The following is an 18139-nucleotide window of genomic DNA, read 5'->3' as shown; positions in this document are numbered from 1 at the left end:
CAGGGAGGGAATAAAACCTTGTGTTTCAGTTCTTCCCTCTCAGACTGCTTGAACTTTCATGAGACATTTGCTGCTTTTTCAATCAGATATTATTGATTAAATATCCTGTAAATCATGAAAGGCTGGTTCATGTTTTGTCTCATGTGTATTGGGGTTAATTTTCATCCAGTTGATGTGGCCTATTATTCTGGCCATTGGCATCATTTGAGACACTGCCATAGGCCACACTGTTTCTATGGATACAACCGATTCATTATGGGATACCAGATACCAGGTGAGAACTTTTATTGGTCCATTTAAACTCGCAGAGCGCTTCATCTTAAGAAATATAATGGAAAAGGTGTTCTGATATGTTTAGAAATATTTACATTTATTAATTTCTTAGATAATATTTTTTTAGATCAGTTTGAGTCATTTTAGTTCTTCAACTTCAACTTATTTTACTTAAAATAGTTGCCAAGAATATATGGGTTTTTTTTCCAGAATCATTTGAATTAATGATTTTTTTATCGTTTTAATTATAGTTAACAATAACAAAACTGATATACATATTATGTTTGACTTTTGTGGAATTCAAACACATAAAATTAATATAAAATACAAACAAATTCTGATTTTTAAGGTGTTGTGAGTGTTGCCATTTCTAGGGTTTTATTATCATCTCCCGGGTGTGAATCGTAAGCTTGATCGCTAAAATGATTGGCAGACATCAGTGATTATTTACATGTTTAAAATGTCCCAGTCTTTAACAGTTGTCATTATACTAGAATATCTTGTTTACAGTATGAGGTCATCTGTCACCAGTATTTTAGAGGCAATGCAGAACACAGTCGGGAACTTCCTCCACTTACTCAGCGTGCCTCGAGGTACATCTATAAACACTATTTAAGTGTTCCAGAGTATTCAATAGAAGCCAAACCAAATGCTTTCACCAATGTGGGGAAACATTTCTTGGTAATTTAATTCAAGCCCAAACCAAACAGCAGTGTGGATGGAAAGTCAGTGCTCGTCTGGCAGCTTTTCTTTTCTGGCACACGTATGAATCAGTGGCTCACGATCAGCACGCATACTTCACGTATTACTACTGCATGTGGGTTACCCTGATTTCAGTGACAGATGAACCAGAACTAACCTTTGAAGAACTAAGCCAGATATTGGAGTTAAGTGGGCTGAAGTAATCAGAAAAATTGGTGAATATTGTGTTTTGGCTACTGCAATAGCAATTGGCAACATCACATGTGCTTTCCAGGCTGATATTATAACCAGAATCTGGGATGATTTGCTGAAAGATGCCACATCAGTGGGAAATTAAATATTAAAGAGACTGTTCGAGAAGTCGAATTAGTTTGAGGTTCGTTTGAAGTTCTTACCATTGGAAAGAAAATCACAAATTAATTAAGCAAAGAGAGCAAATGGAGACTTTTGCAATGTCTCCTCTAGAGTTTCAGAAGAGATCGCGACCTCAAATCAAACATCCATGTGATCTTGTTCTAAATGACATTGATTTGGCTATGTTTATGAAGCATTTGACAAATACGATCACAGCGAACATTCAGATCTGCGCTCTGATCTAGAGAGAACAGTTGTCATATTTAGGTATGAAACAGCTTCACAAACAGTCTTTTCAACCACACAGTATCATCATTTCTGTCTTACAATAATTAAAATGATCACAGAAGTACTGGGATAAAACTTTATAGTTCGGATGTAAACACTGATGTCTATGATAGCGATTAAAATAGGGTAAATCACCTTTTGAAAGTAAATTGATGCTTCAAATAAAGATTGCATCAGTGACATCGTTACACCAGTAGGTGGCGATAAGTGACTGTTAAAACAATGTATTTGTCATTGAATCATTGATTCGGAGCCCCGCAAATGACGTGCAGGAAAAAATAGTACGCTAAATCATGAGCACGATTTATAAATTGAGGAAATGAAATAGTAAATTGTGTGCATGATTTAGCAAATCGAGGAAACGAATAGTAAATTGTGCGCATGATTTAGCAAATCGAGGGAACGAATTGGTAAGTCATGCACATGATTTAGCAAATCGAGGGAACGAATTGGTAAGTCATGCACATGATTTAGCAAATCGAGGGAACGAATAGTAAATCGTGTGCACGATTTAGCAAATCGAGGGAACGAATTAGTAAGTCATGCACATGATTTAGCAAATCGAGGGAACGAATTAGTAAGTCATGCACATGATTTAGCAAATCGAGGGAACGAATTAGTAAGTCATGCACATGATTTAGCAAATCGAGGGAACGAATAGTAAATCGTGTGCACGATTTAGCAAATCGAGGGAACGAATTAGTAAGTCATGCACATGATTTAGCAAATCGAGGGAACGAATTAGTAAGTCATGCACATGATTTAGCAAATCGAGGGAACAAAATAGTAAATCGTGTGCACGATTTAGCAAATCGAGGGAACGAATAGTAAATCGTGTGCACGATTTAGCAAATCGAGGGAACGAATTAGTAAATCGTGTGCACGATTTAGCAAATCGAGGGAACGAATTAGTAAGTCGTGCACATGATTTAGCAAATCGAGGGAACGAATAGTAAATCGTGTGCACGATTTAGCAAATCGAGGGAACGAATTAGTAAGTCATGCACATGATTTAGCAAATCGAGGGAACGAATAGTAAATCGTGTGCACGATTTAGCAAATCGAGGGAACGAATTAGTAAGTCATGCACATGATTTAGCAAATCGAGGGAACGAATAGTAAATCGTGTGCACGATTTAGCAAATCGAGGGAACGAAGTAGTAAGTCATGCACATGATTTAGCAAATCGAGGGAACGAATTACTAAGTCATGCACATGATTTAGCAAATCGAGGGAACGAATTGGTAAGTCATGCACATGATTTAGCAAATCGAGGGAACGAATAGTAAATCGTGTGCACGATTTAGCAAATCGAGGGAACGAATTAGTAAGTCATGCACATGATTTAGCAAATCGAGGGAACGAATTAGTAAGTCATGCACATGATTTAGCAAATCGAGGGAACGAATTAGTAAGTCATGCACATGATTTAGCAAATCGAGGGAACGAATAGTAAATCGTGTGCACGATTTAGCAAATCGAGGGAACGAATTAGTAAATCATGCACATGATTTAGCAAATCGAGGGAACGAATTAGTAAGTCATGCACATGATTTAGCAAATCGAGGGAACAAAATAGTAAATCGTGTGCACGATTTAGCAAATCGAGGGAACGAATAGTAAATCGTGTGCACGATTTAGCAAATCGAGGGAACGAATTAGTAAGTCATGCACATGATTTAGCAAATCGAGGGAACGAATTGGTAAGTCATGCACATGATTTGCTAAATCGAGGGAACGAATAGTAAATAGTGTGCACGATTTAGCAAATCGAGGGAACGAATTAGTAAGTCATGCACATGATTTAGCAAATCGAGGGAACGAATTAGTAAGTCATGCACATGATTTAGCAAATCGAGGGAACGAATTAGTAAGTCATGCACATGATTTAGCAAATCGAGGGAACGAATAGTAAATCGTGTGCACGATTTAGCAAATCGAGGGAACGAATTAGTAAGTCATGCACATGATTTAGCAAATCGAGGGAACGAATTAGTAAGTCATGCACATGATTTAGCAAATCGAGGGAACAAATAGTAAATCGTGTGCACGATTTAGCAAATCGAGGGAACGAATAGTAAATCGTGTGCACGATTTAGCAAATCGAGGAACGAATTAGTAAGTCATGCACATGATTTAGCAAATCGAGGGAACGAATAGTAAATCGTGTGCACGATTTAGCAAATCGAGGGAACGAATTAGTAAGTCATTCACATGATTTAGCAAATCGAGGGAACGAATAGTAAATCGTGTGCACGATTTAGCAAATCGAGGGAACGAATTAGTAAGTCATGCACATGATTTAGCAAATCGAGGGAACGAATAGTAAATCGTGTGCACGATTTAGCAAATCGAGGGAACGAATTAGTAAGTCATGCACATGATTTAGCAAATCGAGGGAACGAATTAGTAAGTCATGCACATGATTTAGCAAATCGAGGGAACAAAATAGTAAATCGTGTGCACGATTTAGCAAATCGAGGGAACGAATTAGTAAGTCATGCACATGATTTAGCAAATCGAGGGAACGAATTAGTAAGTCATGCACATGATTTAGCAAATCGAGGGAACGAATAGTAAATCGTGTGCACGATTTAGCAAATCGAGGGAACGAATTAGTAAGTCATGCACATGATTTAGCAAATCGAGGGAACGAATTAGTAAGTCATGCACATGATTTAGCAAATCGAGGGAACAAAATAGTAAATCGTGTGCACGATTTAGCAAATCGAGGGAACGAATAGTAAATCGTGTGCACGATTTAGCAAATCGAGGGAACGAATTAGTAAGTCGTGCACATGATTTAGCAAATCGAGGGAACGAATTAGTAAGTCATGCACATGATTTAGCAAATCGAGGGAACGAATAGTAAATCGTGTGCACGATTTAGCAAATCGAGGGAACTAATTAGTAAGTCATGCACATGATTTAGCAAATCGAGGGAACGAATAGTAAATCGTGTGCACGATTTAGCAAATCGAGGGAACGAATTAGTAAGTCATTCACATGATTTAGCAAATCGAGGGAACGAATAGTAAATCGTGTGCACGATTTAGCAAATCGAGGGAACGAATTAGTAAGTCATGCACATGATTTAGCAAATCGAGGGAACGAATAGTAAATCGTGTGCACGATTTAGCAAATCGAGGGAACGAATTAGTAAGTCATGCACATGATTTAGCAAATCGAGGGAACGAATTAGTAAGTCATGCACATGATTTAGCAAATCGAGGGAACAAAATAGTAAATCGTGTGCACGATTTAGCAAATCGAGGGAACAAAATAGTAAATCGTGTGCACGATTTAGCAAATCGAGGGAACGAATAGTAAATCGTATGCACGATTTAGCAAATCGAGGGAACGAATTAGTAAGTCATGCACATGATTTAGCAAATCGAGGGAACGAATAGTAAATCGTGTGCACGATTTAGCAAATCGAGGGAACAAAATAGTAAATCGTGTGCACGATTTAGCAAATCGAGGGAACAAAATAGTAAATCGTGTGCACGATTTAGCAAATCGAGGGAACGAATAGTAAATCGTGTGCACGATTTAGCAAATCGAGGGAACGAATAGTAAATCGTGTGCACGATTTAGCAAATCGAGGGAACGAATTAGTAAATCGTGTGCACGATTTAGCAAATCGAGGGAACGAATTAGTAAGTCGTGCACATGATTTAGCAAATCGAGGGAACGAATTAGTAAATCGTGTGCACGATTTAGCAAATCCAGGGAACGAATTAGTAAGTCATGCACATGATTTAGCAAATCGAGGGAACGAATAGTAAATCGTGTGCACGATTTAGCAAATCGAGGGAACGAATTAGTAAGTCGTGCACATGATTTAGCAAATCGAGGGAACGAATTAGTAAATCGTGTGCACGATTTAGCAAATCCAGGGAACGAATTAGTAAGTCATGCACATGATTTAGCAAATCGAGGGAACGAATAGTAAATCGTGTGCACGATTTAGCAAATCCAGGGAACGAATTAGTAAGTTGTGCGCATGATTTAGCAAATCGAGGGAACGAAATAGTAAATCTTGTGCATGATTTAGCAAATCGAGGGAATGAATTAGTAAGTCGTGCGCATGATTTAGCAAATCGAGGGAACGAATTAGTAAATCATGCACATGATTTAGCAAATCGAGGGAACGAATTAGTAAGTCATGCACATGATTTAGCAAATCGAGGGAACAAAATAGTAAATCGTGTGCACGATTTAGCAAATCGAGGGAACGAATAGTAAATCGTGTGCACGATTTAGCAAATCGAGGGAACGAATTAGTAAGTCGTGCACATGATTTAGCAAATCGAGGGAACGAATTAGTAAGTCATGCACATGATTTAGCAAATCGAGGGAACGAATTAGTAAGTCATGCACATGATTTAGCAAATCGAGGGAACGAATTAGTAAGTCATGCACATGATTTAGCAAATCGAGGGAACGAATTGGTAAGTCATGCACATGATTTAGCAAATCGAGGGAACGAATAGTAAATAGTGTGCACGATTTAGCAAATCGAGGGAACGAATTAGTAAGTCATGCACATGATTTAGCAAATCGAGGGAACGAATTAGTAAGTCATGCACATGATTTAGCAAATCGAGGGAACGAATTAGTAAGTCATGCACATGATTTAGCAAATCGAGGGAACGAATAGTAAATCGTGTGCACGATTTAGCAAATCGAGGGAACGAATTAGTAAGTCATGCACATGATTTAGCAAATCGAGGGAACGAATTAGTAAGTCATGCACATGATTTAGCAAATCGAGGGAACAAAATAGTAAATCGTGTGCACGATTTAGCAAATCGAGGGAACGAATAGTAAATCGTGTGCACGATTTAGCAAATCGAGGGAACGAATTAGTAAGTCATGCACATGATTTAGCAAATCGAGGGAACGAATAGTAAATCGTGTGCACGATTTAGCAAATCGAGGGAACGAATTAGTAAGTCATTCACATGATTTAGCAAATCGAGGGAACGAATAGTAAATCGTGTGCACGATTTAGCAAATCGAGGGAACGAATTAGTAAGTCATGCACATGATTTAGCAAATCGAGGGAACGAATAGTAAATCGTGTGCACGATTTAGCAAATCGAGGGAACGAATTAGTAAGTCATGCTCATGATTTAGCAAATCGAGGGAACGAATTAGTAAGTCATGCACATGATTTAGCAAATCGAGGGAACAAAATAGTAAATCGTGTGCACGATTTAGCAAATCGAGGGAACGAATTAGTAAGTCATGCACATGATTTAGCAAATCGAGGGAACGAATTAGTAAGTCATGCACATGATTTAGCAAATCGAGGGAACGAATAGTAAATCGTGTGCACGATTTAGCAAATCGAGGGAACGAATTAGTAAGTCATGCACATGATTTAGCAAATCGAGGGAACGAATTAGTAAGTCATGCACATGATTTAGCAAATCGAGGGAACAAAATAGTAAATCGTGTGCACGATTTAGCAAATCGAGGGAACAAAATAGTAAATCGTGTGCACGATTTAGCAAATCGAGGGAACGAATAGTAAATCGTATGCACGATTTAGCAAATCGAGGGAACGAATTAGTAAGTCATGCACATGATTTAGCAAATCGAGGGAACGAATAGTAAATCGTGTGCACGATTTAGCAAATCGAGGGAACAAAATAGTAAATCGTGTGCACGATTTAGCAAATCGAGGGAACAAAATAGTAAATCGTGTGCACGATTTAGCAAATCGAGGGAACGAATAGTAAATCGTGTGCACGATTTAGCAAATCGAGGGAACGAATAGTAAATCGTGTGCACGATTTAGCAAATCGAGGGAACGAATTAGTAAATCGTGTGCACGATTTAGCAAATCGAGGGAACGAATTAGTAAGTCGTGCACATGATTTCGCAAATCGAGGGAACGAATTAGTAAATCGTGTGCACGATTTAGCAAATCCAGGGAACGAATTAGTAAGTCATGCACATGATTTAGCAAATCGAGGGAACGAATAGTAAATCGTGTGCACGATTTAGCAAATCCAGGGAACGAATTAGTAAGTTGTGCGCATGATTTAGCAAATCGAGGGAACGAAATAGTAAATCTTGTGCATGATTTAGCAAATCGAGGGAATGAATTAGTAAGTCGTGCGCATGATTTAGCAAATCGAGGGAACGAATTAGTAAATCGTGTGCACGATTTAGCAAATCGAGGGAACGAATTAGTAAGTCGTGCACATGATTTAGCAAATCGAGGGAACGAATAGTAAATCGTGTGCACGATTTAGCAAATCGAGGGGAACGAATTAGTAAGTCATGCACATGATTTAGCAAATCGAGGGAACGAATAGTAAATCGTGTGCACGATTTAGCAAATCGAGGGAACGAATTAGTAAGTCATGCACATGATTTAGCAAATCGAGGGAACGAATTAGTAAGTCATGCACATGATTTAGCAAATCGAGGGAACGAATTAGTAAGTCATGCACATGATTTAGCAAATCGAGGGAACGAATAGTAAATCGTGTGCACGATTTAGCAAATCGAGGGAACGAATTAGTAAGTCATGCACATGATTTAGCAAATCGAGGGAACGAATTAGTAAGTCATGCACATGATTTAGCAAATCGAGGGAACAAAATAGTAAATCGTGTGCACGATTTAGCAAATCGAGGGAACGAATAGTAAATCGTGTGCACGATTTAGCAAATCGAGGGAACGAATTAGTAAGTCATGCACATGATTTAGCAAATCGAGGGAACGAATAGTAAATCGTGTGCATGATTTAGCAAATCGAGGGAACGAATTAGTAAGTCATTCACATGATTTAGCAAATCGAGGGAACGAATAGTAAATCGTGTGCACGATTTAGCAAATCGAGGGAACGAATTAGTAAGTCATGCACATGATTTAGCAAATCGAGGGAACGAATAGTAAATCGTGTGCACGATTTAGCAAATCGAGGGAACGAATTAGTAAGTCATGCACATGATTTAGCAAATCGAGGGAACGAATTAGTAAGTCATGCACATGATTTAGCAAATCGAGGGAACAAAATAGTAAATCGTGTGCACGATTTAGCAAATCGAGGGAACGAATTAGTAAGTCATGCACATGATTTAGCAAATCGAGGGAACGAATTAGTAAGTCATGCACATGATTTAGCAAATCGAGGGAACGAATAGTAAATCGTGTGCACGATTTAGCAAATCGAGGGAACGAATTAGTAAGTCATGCACATGATTTAGCAAATCGAGGGAACGAATTAGTAAGTCATGCACATGATTTAGCAAATCGAGGGAACAAAATAGTAAATCGTGTGCACGATTTAGCAAATCGAGGGAACGAATAGTAAATCGTGTGCACGATTTAGCAAATCGAGGGAACGAATTAGTAAGTCGTGCACATGATTTAGCAAATCGAGGGAACGAATTAGTAAGTCATGCACATGATTTAGCAAATCGAGGGAACGAATAGTAAATCGTGTGCACGATTTAGCAAATCGAGGGAACGAATTAGTAAGTCATGCACATGATTTAGCAAATCGAGGGAACGAATAGTAAATCGTGTGCACGATTTAGCAAATCGAGGGAACGAATTAGTAAGTCATTCACATGATTTAGCAAATCGAGGGAACGAATAGTAAATCGTGTGCACGATTTAGCAAATCGAGGGAACGAATTAGTAAGTCATGCACATGATTTAGCAAATCGAGGGAACGAATAGTAAATCGTGTGCACGATTTAGCAAATCGAGGGAACGAATTAGTAAGTCATGCACATGATTTAGCAAATCGAGGGAACGAATTAGTAAGTCATGCACATGATTTAGCAAATCGAGGGAACAAAATAGTAAATCGTGTGCACGATTTAGCAAATCGAGGGAACAAAATAGTAAATCGTGTGCACGATTTAGCAAATCGAGGGAACGAATAGTAAATCGTATGCACGATTTAGCATATCGAGGGAACGAATTAGTAAGTCATGCACATGATTTAGCAAATCGAGGGAACAAAATAGTAAATCGTGTGCACGATTTAGCAAATCGAGGGAACGAATAGTAAATCGTGTGCACGATTTAGCAAATCGAGGGAACGAATTAGTAAATCGTGTGCACGATTTAGCAAATCGAGGGAACGAATTAGTAAGTCGTGCACATGATTTAGCAAATCGAGGGAACGAATTAGTAAATCGTGTGCACGATTTAGCAAATCCAGGGAACGAATTAGTAAGTCATGCACATGATTTAGCAAATCGAGGAACGAATAGTAAATCGTGTGCACGATTTAGCAAATCGAGGGAACAAAATAGTAAATCGTGTGCACGATTTAGCAAATCGAGGGAACAAAATAGTAAATCGTGTGCACGATTTAGCAAATCGAGGGAACGAATAGTAAATCGTGTGCACGATTTAGCAAATCGAGGGAACGAATAGTAAATCGTGTGCACGATTTAGCAAATCGAGGGAACGAATTAGTAAATCGTGTGCACGATTTAGCAAATCGAGGGAACGAATTAGTAAGTCGTGCACATGATTTAGCAAATCGAGGGAACGAATTAGTAAATCGTGTGCACGATTTAGCAAATCCAGGGAACGAATTAGTAAGTCATGCACATGATTTAGCAAATCGAGGGAACGAATAGTAAATCGTGTGCACGATTTAGCAAATCCAGGGAACGAATTAGTAAGTTGTGCGCATGATTTAGCAAATCGAGGGAACGAAATAGTAAATCTTGTGCATGATTTAGCAAATCGAGGGAATGAATTAGTAAGTCGTGCGCATGATTTAGCAAATCGAGGGAACAAATTAGTAAGTCGTGCGCATGATTTCCAAATCGAGGGAACAAAATAGTAAATTGTGCGCATGATTTAGCAAATTTAGGGAATGAATTAGTAAGTCATGCGCACAATTTAGCAAATCAAGGGAACAAATTAGTAAATTGTGCGCACGATTTCCAAATCGAGGGAACAAAATAGTAAATTGTGCGCATCATTTAGCAAATCGAGGGAATGAATTAGTAAGTCGTTATATATTAAAAAATATTAATAATATTTTTTTCATAAAGTTTTTATTTAAATCAAATTAAAGGCAGTATAACAAATACCACCTTGATGTATAATTACTCACAAAATAAATGAGAAAATGTGCTTATTCACAATGCAAAAAAACATGTATATGTATTATTTAACCTATTTTTATATATTTGCAGCCAAAAACAAACAACTTCATGCTTTGCAGGAAGCCTGTGATTATTTTGGCCTCCTGGCGTCCCAGTCAGTAATTAAGATTCCACGTAGGTGAACAACCGGCTGGTTCCCATTACCAGACGAGTTTATGTACTGTTTAGTGCCAGCTATCCTATAGTGCCATGAGAGGAAAAAATTGAGTTCGGCTGGTGAAGTGTATCAAAAGATTGTTACCACATTTAAATAACTTCAACTAAAGAAGTTTTGTCCAAACCCTGATTTGGATTAAATGCACACATGAATCTTTATGTAGGAAAACTGTATATTCCATTTGGCTCCTATTACAGGATTGCAGCTATTAATGGAAAACTGGCCAATGAAAACATCTCCTGTGGTGATGTCATGAGGTGGCAGTAACACAAAGCTGGTCATTAGTTTATTATAGGTCAAAGGTCACTCTAACACGAACCTCATTTGTTAATTTTGGAGTCAGTGGCGCTTGCGTTGGCGACGTCTCTCAGGTTTTGTTTGCAGAGAAAGCAGCGCACACGCTAAAGAGACCTGCAGGGGAATCGTATGGATCTGGACAGTTGTGATTTTTTAGGATTTTTCCTCTTAGCAGGAGAGGACACCCTCAGGAGCGCCTGCCAATCTGGTCTTGATCTTTATGGTCAAATCAACAAAAGTCAACTGGTTGTGTTTGATTCATGGTTCATGTTTGTTTACTCTGAATCAAGCAGCAAGAATGTGGCATAAAAATATATTCTTGAACTGTTCTGAGCTGTGACTTACAGTGTTGGGAAGCTTCTTCACAAAAAAAAAAAAATATATATATATATATATATATATATTTGTATTTAAATATAGTATGTTTACAATTTGAATATCAACAATAAATGTGAACAGATAAATTTACATTAAATATAATTAATAAAAATACAGTATATAAAATTATAGTTAAATCAGTGATGAATCACAGCATCTAATTCAATTATATATATATATATATATATATATATATATATATATATATATATATATATATATATATATATATTTAATGTTTTTGAAAGTAGTCTCTTAATCTCATCAAGGCTGCATTTATTTGAGCAAAAATACAGTAAAAACAGTAAAAAATTGAAATATTATTACAATTTAAATTAACTGGTTTCTGTTGTAATATATTTTAAAATGTAATTTATTTCTGTGATCAAAGCTGAATTCTTCAGTCTTCAGTGTCACATGATCCTTCAGAAATCATTCTAAGATAATTTATTATTATTATCAATGTTAAAAACAGTTTTTATTTCTTTTTTCTTTTTTTTTTTTGAATGATCATCAATCATAAAATCATGAAACACTGCCATTCAAAAGTTTGATAAAATTTATAAAATTGTATAAAAAGTTAAATTGTATAAAAAGTTTTGAACTTTCTTTTCATCAAAGAATCCTGACAAAAAAAAAAAAAAAAAGAATTTTCCACAAAAATATTAAGCAGCACAACTGTGTTTAACATTAATAATAAGAAATGTTTCATATTAGAATGATTTCTGAAGGATCATGTGACTCTGAAGACTGGAGTAATGATGCTGAAAATTCAGCTTTGATCACAGGAATAAATTACTTTTTAAAATGCATTCAAATAGAAAACAGTTCTTTGAAATCATAATAATATTTCACATTTTTACTGTTTTTACTGTATTTTTGACCATATGCAGCCTTATTGAGATTAAGAGACTTCTTTCAAAAACATTAAAAAACCTTAATGTTTCCAAACTTTTCCTGTATATTACTATATATGACCATCTGTTACCATTACTGAACCAATTTCCCTGGTCATTTAAATGAGTGTAGACTCATGAAGTCAGGCGACATGGGAAAGACGCTGTAGTAGCTGTGTCAGTGGAGTGTGTCAGTCTGAACACTGATCTCAGTGCAGTAACAGTGTCTTTCTCAACAGGCCTTGACTCTATTAACTCTGATCTCGGTGGGCAGCGCAGCTTTCAAAGCCGCAAAACTGTTTGAGAACCTACATTTCAGTGAACCATGAATGTTCTTGTTTTCTCTTTTTTGTAGTTTGTAGCTCTTAATCTTCATGGCAAGCATATGAAACAAATGGCCACTTCCCTCTGTTTGTTTGTAATCTCACAGCTTGAGTTTATACAAAAGGAGTTTAGGTATTTATTTACTCATGATGTCAGACGTTTTTTTCCCAGGCCAGCAGGTTCTGATTTGAATTTGGACCAGCTGCTATTGTGTGCATAAATCAGAGGAGAATTAAAGCCGTACTGGTACCAGAACCTAACTGAATCTGATAAATGTTTCATAACACAATATTAAATTGTGTGTTTGTGTTCACCGCAGATATTGACGAATGCCAGGTGCATAACGGTGGCTGCCAGCACAAGTGTGTGAACACCAGGGGTTCGTATCACTGCCAGTGTAACGCTGGATCTCGACTGCATGTGGACGGACGCACCTGCATCGGTAAGACACGCTGTGAGCCAGACAACCCAAACAACCTGCACACTTTCATATTTCACCACAAAAACATATATATATTTATTTCTGCTTAATTAGACATAACCTATCTATCTATCTATCTATCTATCTATCTATCTATCTATCTATCTATCTATCTATCTATCCATCCATCCATCCATCCATCCATCCATCCATCCATCCATCCATCCATCCATCTATCTATCTATCTATCTATCTATCTATCTATCTATCTATCTATCTATCTATCTATCTATCTATCTATCTATCTATCGGTCTGTCTGTCTCTATCTATCTGTTGTTCTATCATTCCATCGTTCCATCGTTCCATCCATCCATCCATCTATCCATCCATCATTCTATCTATTGTTCTGTCTGTCTGTCTCTATCTATTTATTGTTCTATCGTTCTATCTATCACTCTATCGTTCCATCTATCTATCTATCTATCTATTGTTCTATCGTTTGATCTATCGTTCCATCCATCCATCCATGCATCCATCCATCCATCGTTCTATCTATCGTTCTGTCTGTTTGTCTATCTATCTATTGTTCTATCGTTCTATCTATCATTCTATCTATCGTTCCATCCATCCATCCATCCATCCATCCGTCTGTCTGTCTGTCTGTCTGTCTATCTATCCATCATTCTGTCTGTCTATCTATCATTCTGTCATTCTATCTATCATTCTGTCGTTCCATCGTTCCATCTATCTATCTATCTATCTATCTATCTATCTATCTATCTATCTATCTATCTATCTATCTATCTATCTATCTATCTATCTATCTATCTATCGTTCTGTCTGTCTATCATTCTATCTATCTATCTATCTATCGTTCTGTCTGTCTATCTATTTATTGTTCTATCGTTCTATCAATCGTTCCATCCATCCATCCATCCATCCATCCATCCATCCATCTATCCATCTATCCATCTATCTATTGTTCCATCTATCATTAGATCTATTGTTCTATCGTTCCATCCATCCATCCATCCAACCATCCATCCATCTATCTATCTATCTATCTATCTATCTATCTATCTATCTATCTATCTATCTATCTATCTATCTATCTATCTATCTATCTATCGTTCCATCCATCCATCCATCCATCTATCCATCTATCCATCTATCTATTGTTCCATCTATCATTAGATCTATTGTTCTATCGTTCGATCTATCGTTCCATCCATCCATCCATCCATCCATCCAACCATCCATCCATCTATCTATCTATCTATCTATCTATCTATCTATCTATCTATCTATCTATCTATCTATCTATCTATCTATCTATCTATCTATCTATCTATCTATCTATCTATCTATCCATCCATTGTTCTATCTATCTATCTATCTATTGTTCTATTGTTCTATCTATCATTCTATCTATCGTTCCATCCATCCATCCATCCATCCATCCATCTATCTATCTATCTATCTATCTATCTATCTATCTATCTATCTATCTATCTATCTATCTATCTATCTATCTATCTATCTATCTATCTATCTATCTATCTATCTATCTATCGGTCTGTCTGTCTCTATCTATCTGTTGTTCTATCATTCCATCGTTCCATCGTTCCATCCATCCATCCATCCATCCATCATTCTGTCTGTCTATCTATCATTCTATCGTTCTTTCTATCATTCTATTGTTCTATCTATCGTTCTATCTATTGAAAGAAATATTTTAAAGAAACCTGAGAATAATTGACATCAGATTTTTTCATTTTTCTGTGAATTATTACTTTAAATAATTTCATTGACTTGAATAAAACAAGTTCATTTAGATGTTATCATGAGAAAAACATTTTAATCTAACTGACGTATTTTAGTCCTCTAAAGACAAAGTGAAAGAAAGAGAGAATGAAAGAGATAATCAGACACACAGAGGACAGAGGAAGGAAGGAATTTGATTATGAAATAAATTGTGTTTCTGGCAGAAATCTGTCTGCTGTATGTGTGCTGATTGAGAAGCTTAAAGTGATTTTCAATGAGTTCATTTATGTTTTAGTTGGTTCAGTCATTGATGTTTCTGAGAGTGGTTTGAACATGCTGACAGGACACTGAAACACTCAACGAAGAGTCTTTCCTTTATTATGACTCGTTTGATCCTGAAATTGAACAATAACAGCCCAGTGTTGTCTTCTCAAAGCGTCTCCACCTGTCTCTCTGTCTGCATGTTTTCAGCCGTCCTCTCCTGCGGCGTCGGGAACGGAGGCTGCGAGCATTTCTGCGTCCAGAAGACGGCGGGTCATTTCCAGTGCCGCTGTCGACCCGATTACAGACTCGATGCGGACGGGAAACACTGCAAATGTGAGTCCGACCACACTGATGTTGGACCTTCCCATGAGCATTACAGATTTCTGACCTTGAAGACACATTTATGATCACAGTTTTACAGCTCTTGTTGACAGTGGGATTTAAGCAGAAGTGCACAGGTGGAGACAGACTGAATGTGTTACAATCACATATGACATTAAAATGTGCCATTTTGTGTTTAGTTTATGCTATTTTGTTATTATAGAATCTGTCTCAGCTACAAAAAAAAGAATAAGATGTGCATTCCTTTATGCATTTATTTGTTATGTTCAAAACCCATATGTTTTTGTATTTTTCTGTCAAACACAAAAGTAGAAGTTTTCATGCATCTCTTTCCATATAACTAGCTGTTGTAAAATGGACAAAAGCACCAAGTGCAAGTTTTGGGAAGCCAAGCTTTTAATGAACAGAATTTAAAGGGGACCTATTATGCCACTTTTCACAAGATGTAATATAAATCCCCAGAATGTGTCTGTGAAGTTTCAGCTCAAAATCCCCCACACATCATTTATTATAGCTTGTCAAATTTGCCCCTATTTGGGTTTGAGCAAAAACACGGCGTTTTTGTGTGTGTCCCTTTAAATGCAAATGAGCTGCTGCTCCCCGCCCCCTTTCCAGAAGAGGGCGGAGCTTTAAGCGCTCAACAACAACAAAGCTGGAGAATCTCACGCAGCCAAAATGAGGATTGTCAGTAACGGTGTTCAGCCTTACATTGTTCAAACCGGAGTCGACACTGATGGAGAGACTCAGGAAGAAGTTACAACTTTTAGAATGAAACTGGACGTTTCTGAATGGTTAGTGGATAAATTTATGTAGTTGCTGTGGAGTTGATTCAACTCATCCACTAGCATGTGCCGTCATGTTCATCTTTTGTGCAAATGCAGTGTTGAATTGGACCCGATTATAGCACTTAATCACGGAAAAAGTCTGATTTTCATGATATGTCCCCTTTAAGTTGTTACTCACTGAAAATGCTCCAAGTTTAACATCATTGATGCCAAACCCCATTTCACAGAATTTGGAGGATATTTGTACTTAAAAACAACTTTATGCAAGAAATTTTGGTGAGAACAAAGTCATCATGGCTTCAGGATTAGTCACATGGAAGACTTTTATGAACCATTTATGGTGCTTTTCATGAATTTCATGAATAAATAAGTCATACAGGTTTGTATCAACGTAATGGTAAGTAAATAATGGCAGAATTTTTTGGTTTGTTTTAATAGTTTTAAACAATCTCCACACACAGATCTCTGAAGAGCTTGATTAACAGCTCATTAACAGGTGAAGCTGTTTGGAGAAGCTTTTGTTAAACACCATTGACATGTAATGCAGGAAAAGTTCTATTCCCAAATGCCTGAAAATACTAATAAGTGTCTTAATGACAGAGAATGAACCGGAGGTGTAACTGTGCAAGTCATTTAAAACTATTTTTTTAATGTTTTATTGTTCAAATGTATTTGAAGCCAAGCGCTCTCATCCTTTGAAGTTCCCAAAGAATCACAAGAACTGCTCAAGGAGGTTTAGTAAAAATATAATTTTGTTCTTTGGGATGAAGTTGCCCTTTGATTCACTGGATGACATAATATCACAAACTGGTGACTTCAGCCCGGACATGTCTTTATGTCTCGTTCTCAGCCGTCTCTGAGGTCATGTTGAGTTGAACACAGACGTCTCTTGCTCTGATGAAGGATCGTGATTGCGGAATAATTTCTGCCATTCTGTTTCTGTAAAAGTGTAATTGTTGGCTGTGGACACATCGTTTCACTGCAGCTGTTGGATGGACAGACACAAGTTAAACACACTAAATATGAGAGATGAGTTGGTCAGAGCAGCTGGATGATGATGATGATGATGATGATGTGAAATTCCTTGTATAAATATGATAAATTATCTCACCAAACATGTCACATTTCACCTCAAAAAAAATGAGTGATAATTTTCTATGACAAAAGGCACATTTTCTTCTCATATTCTCACTAAAATCATTTTTTCTTTTTTTTCTTTTTTTATTTAAATCAGCATAAATCAAAGGTGGTACAACAAACAAAGCCTATGATGTATAAACACTTACAAATGATTAAAATACATTGTAACTAATATATATATTTTGCATTGTATTGCTGTTACAGCAAGGAAAATAGTGCTTAATTGTCTTTAAAAAAATATATGCAAAATATAATTTTTTAGGCAAAACACTACAAGCAAAGCCACTGGTCAATTTTGAGATTTTGGGCTATTTGGCTTTTCAAGTATTTTTAGACTAGTTGAAAGTAAACATCCAAAATACACTTTTAAGTGTTTATTTTATTACACATTATCTATTTGCATCTGTAGATTTCAATTACAATAAATATTTCTGAAGGTTTTTACAGAGGTTTGTTCATATAATATATTCACATAATATTTAATACAAAATTGTATTCCTAAAAACTTGATGAAAATGTATTTTCTGATTTATGGAGTGATAAAAAATAGAAACCTGCTAATATGTCAAAAAAATGAAAGAAGAATTTTGAA

General features: G+C 36.7%; 1 protein-coding gene across 2 annotated transcripts in view; it reads left to right on the top strand.

The window, feature by feature from the left end:
- Window positions 1–18139, top strand: part of megf6b (multiple EGF-like-domains 6b) — a 93136-nt gene that overhangs the window by 47752 nt on the left and 27245 nt on the right. Inside the window, exons 1-3 of one of the 2 annotated variants that reach the window (XM_048172498.1) lie at window positions 69–274; window positions 13150–13272; window positions 15488–15613. In XM_048172498.1, coding sequence (XP_048028455.1) covers window positions 115–274; window positions 13150–13272; window positions 15488–15613 — 409 coding nt within the window. In that variant the 5' untranslated portion in view covers window positions 69–114. Of the gene's footprint in view, window positions 1–68; window positions 275–13149; window positions 13273–15487; window positions 15614–18139 lie in introns of those variants that run through there. The other variant, XM_048172497.1, reaches the window with a different exon arrangement.

The sequence above is a fragment of the Megalobrama amblycephala genome, linkage group LG21 (assembly GCF_018812025.1).
Source record: "Megalobrama amblycephala isolate DHTTF-2021 linkage group LG21, ASM1881202v1, whole genome shotgun sequence".
NCBI classification, from domain to species: domain Eukaryota; kingdom Metazoa; phylum Chordata; class Actinopteri; order Cypriniformes; family Xenocyprididae; genus Megalobrama; species Megalobrama amblycephala.
Note: the sequence above shows the minus strand (reverse complement) of the source record. Positions and strands in the feature narration are given on the sequence as shown.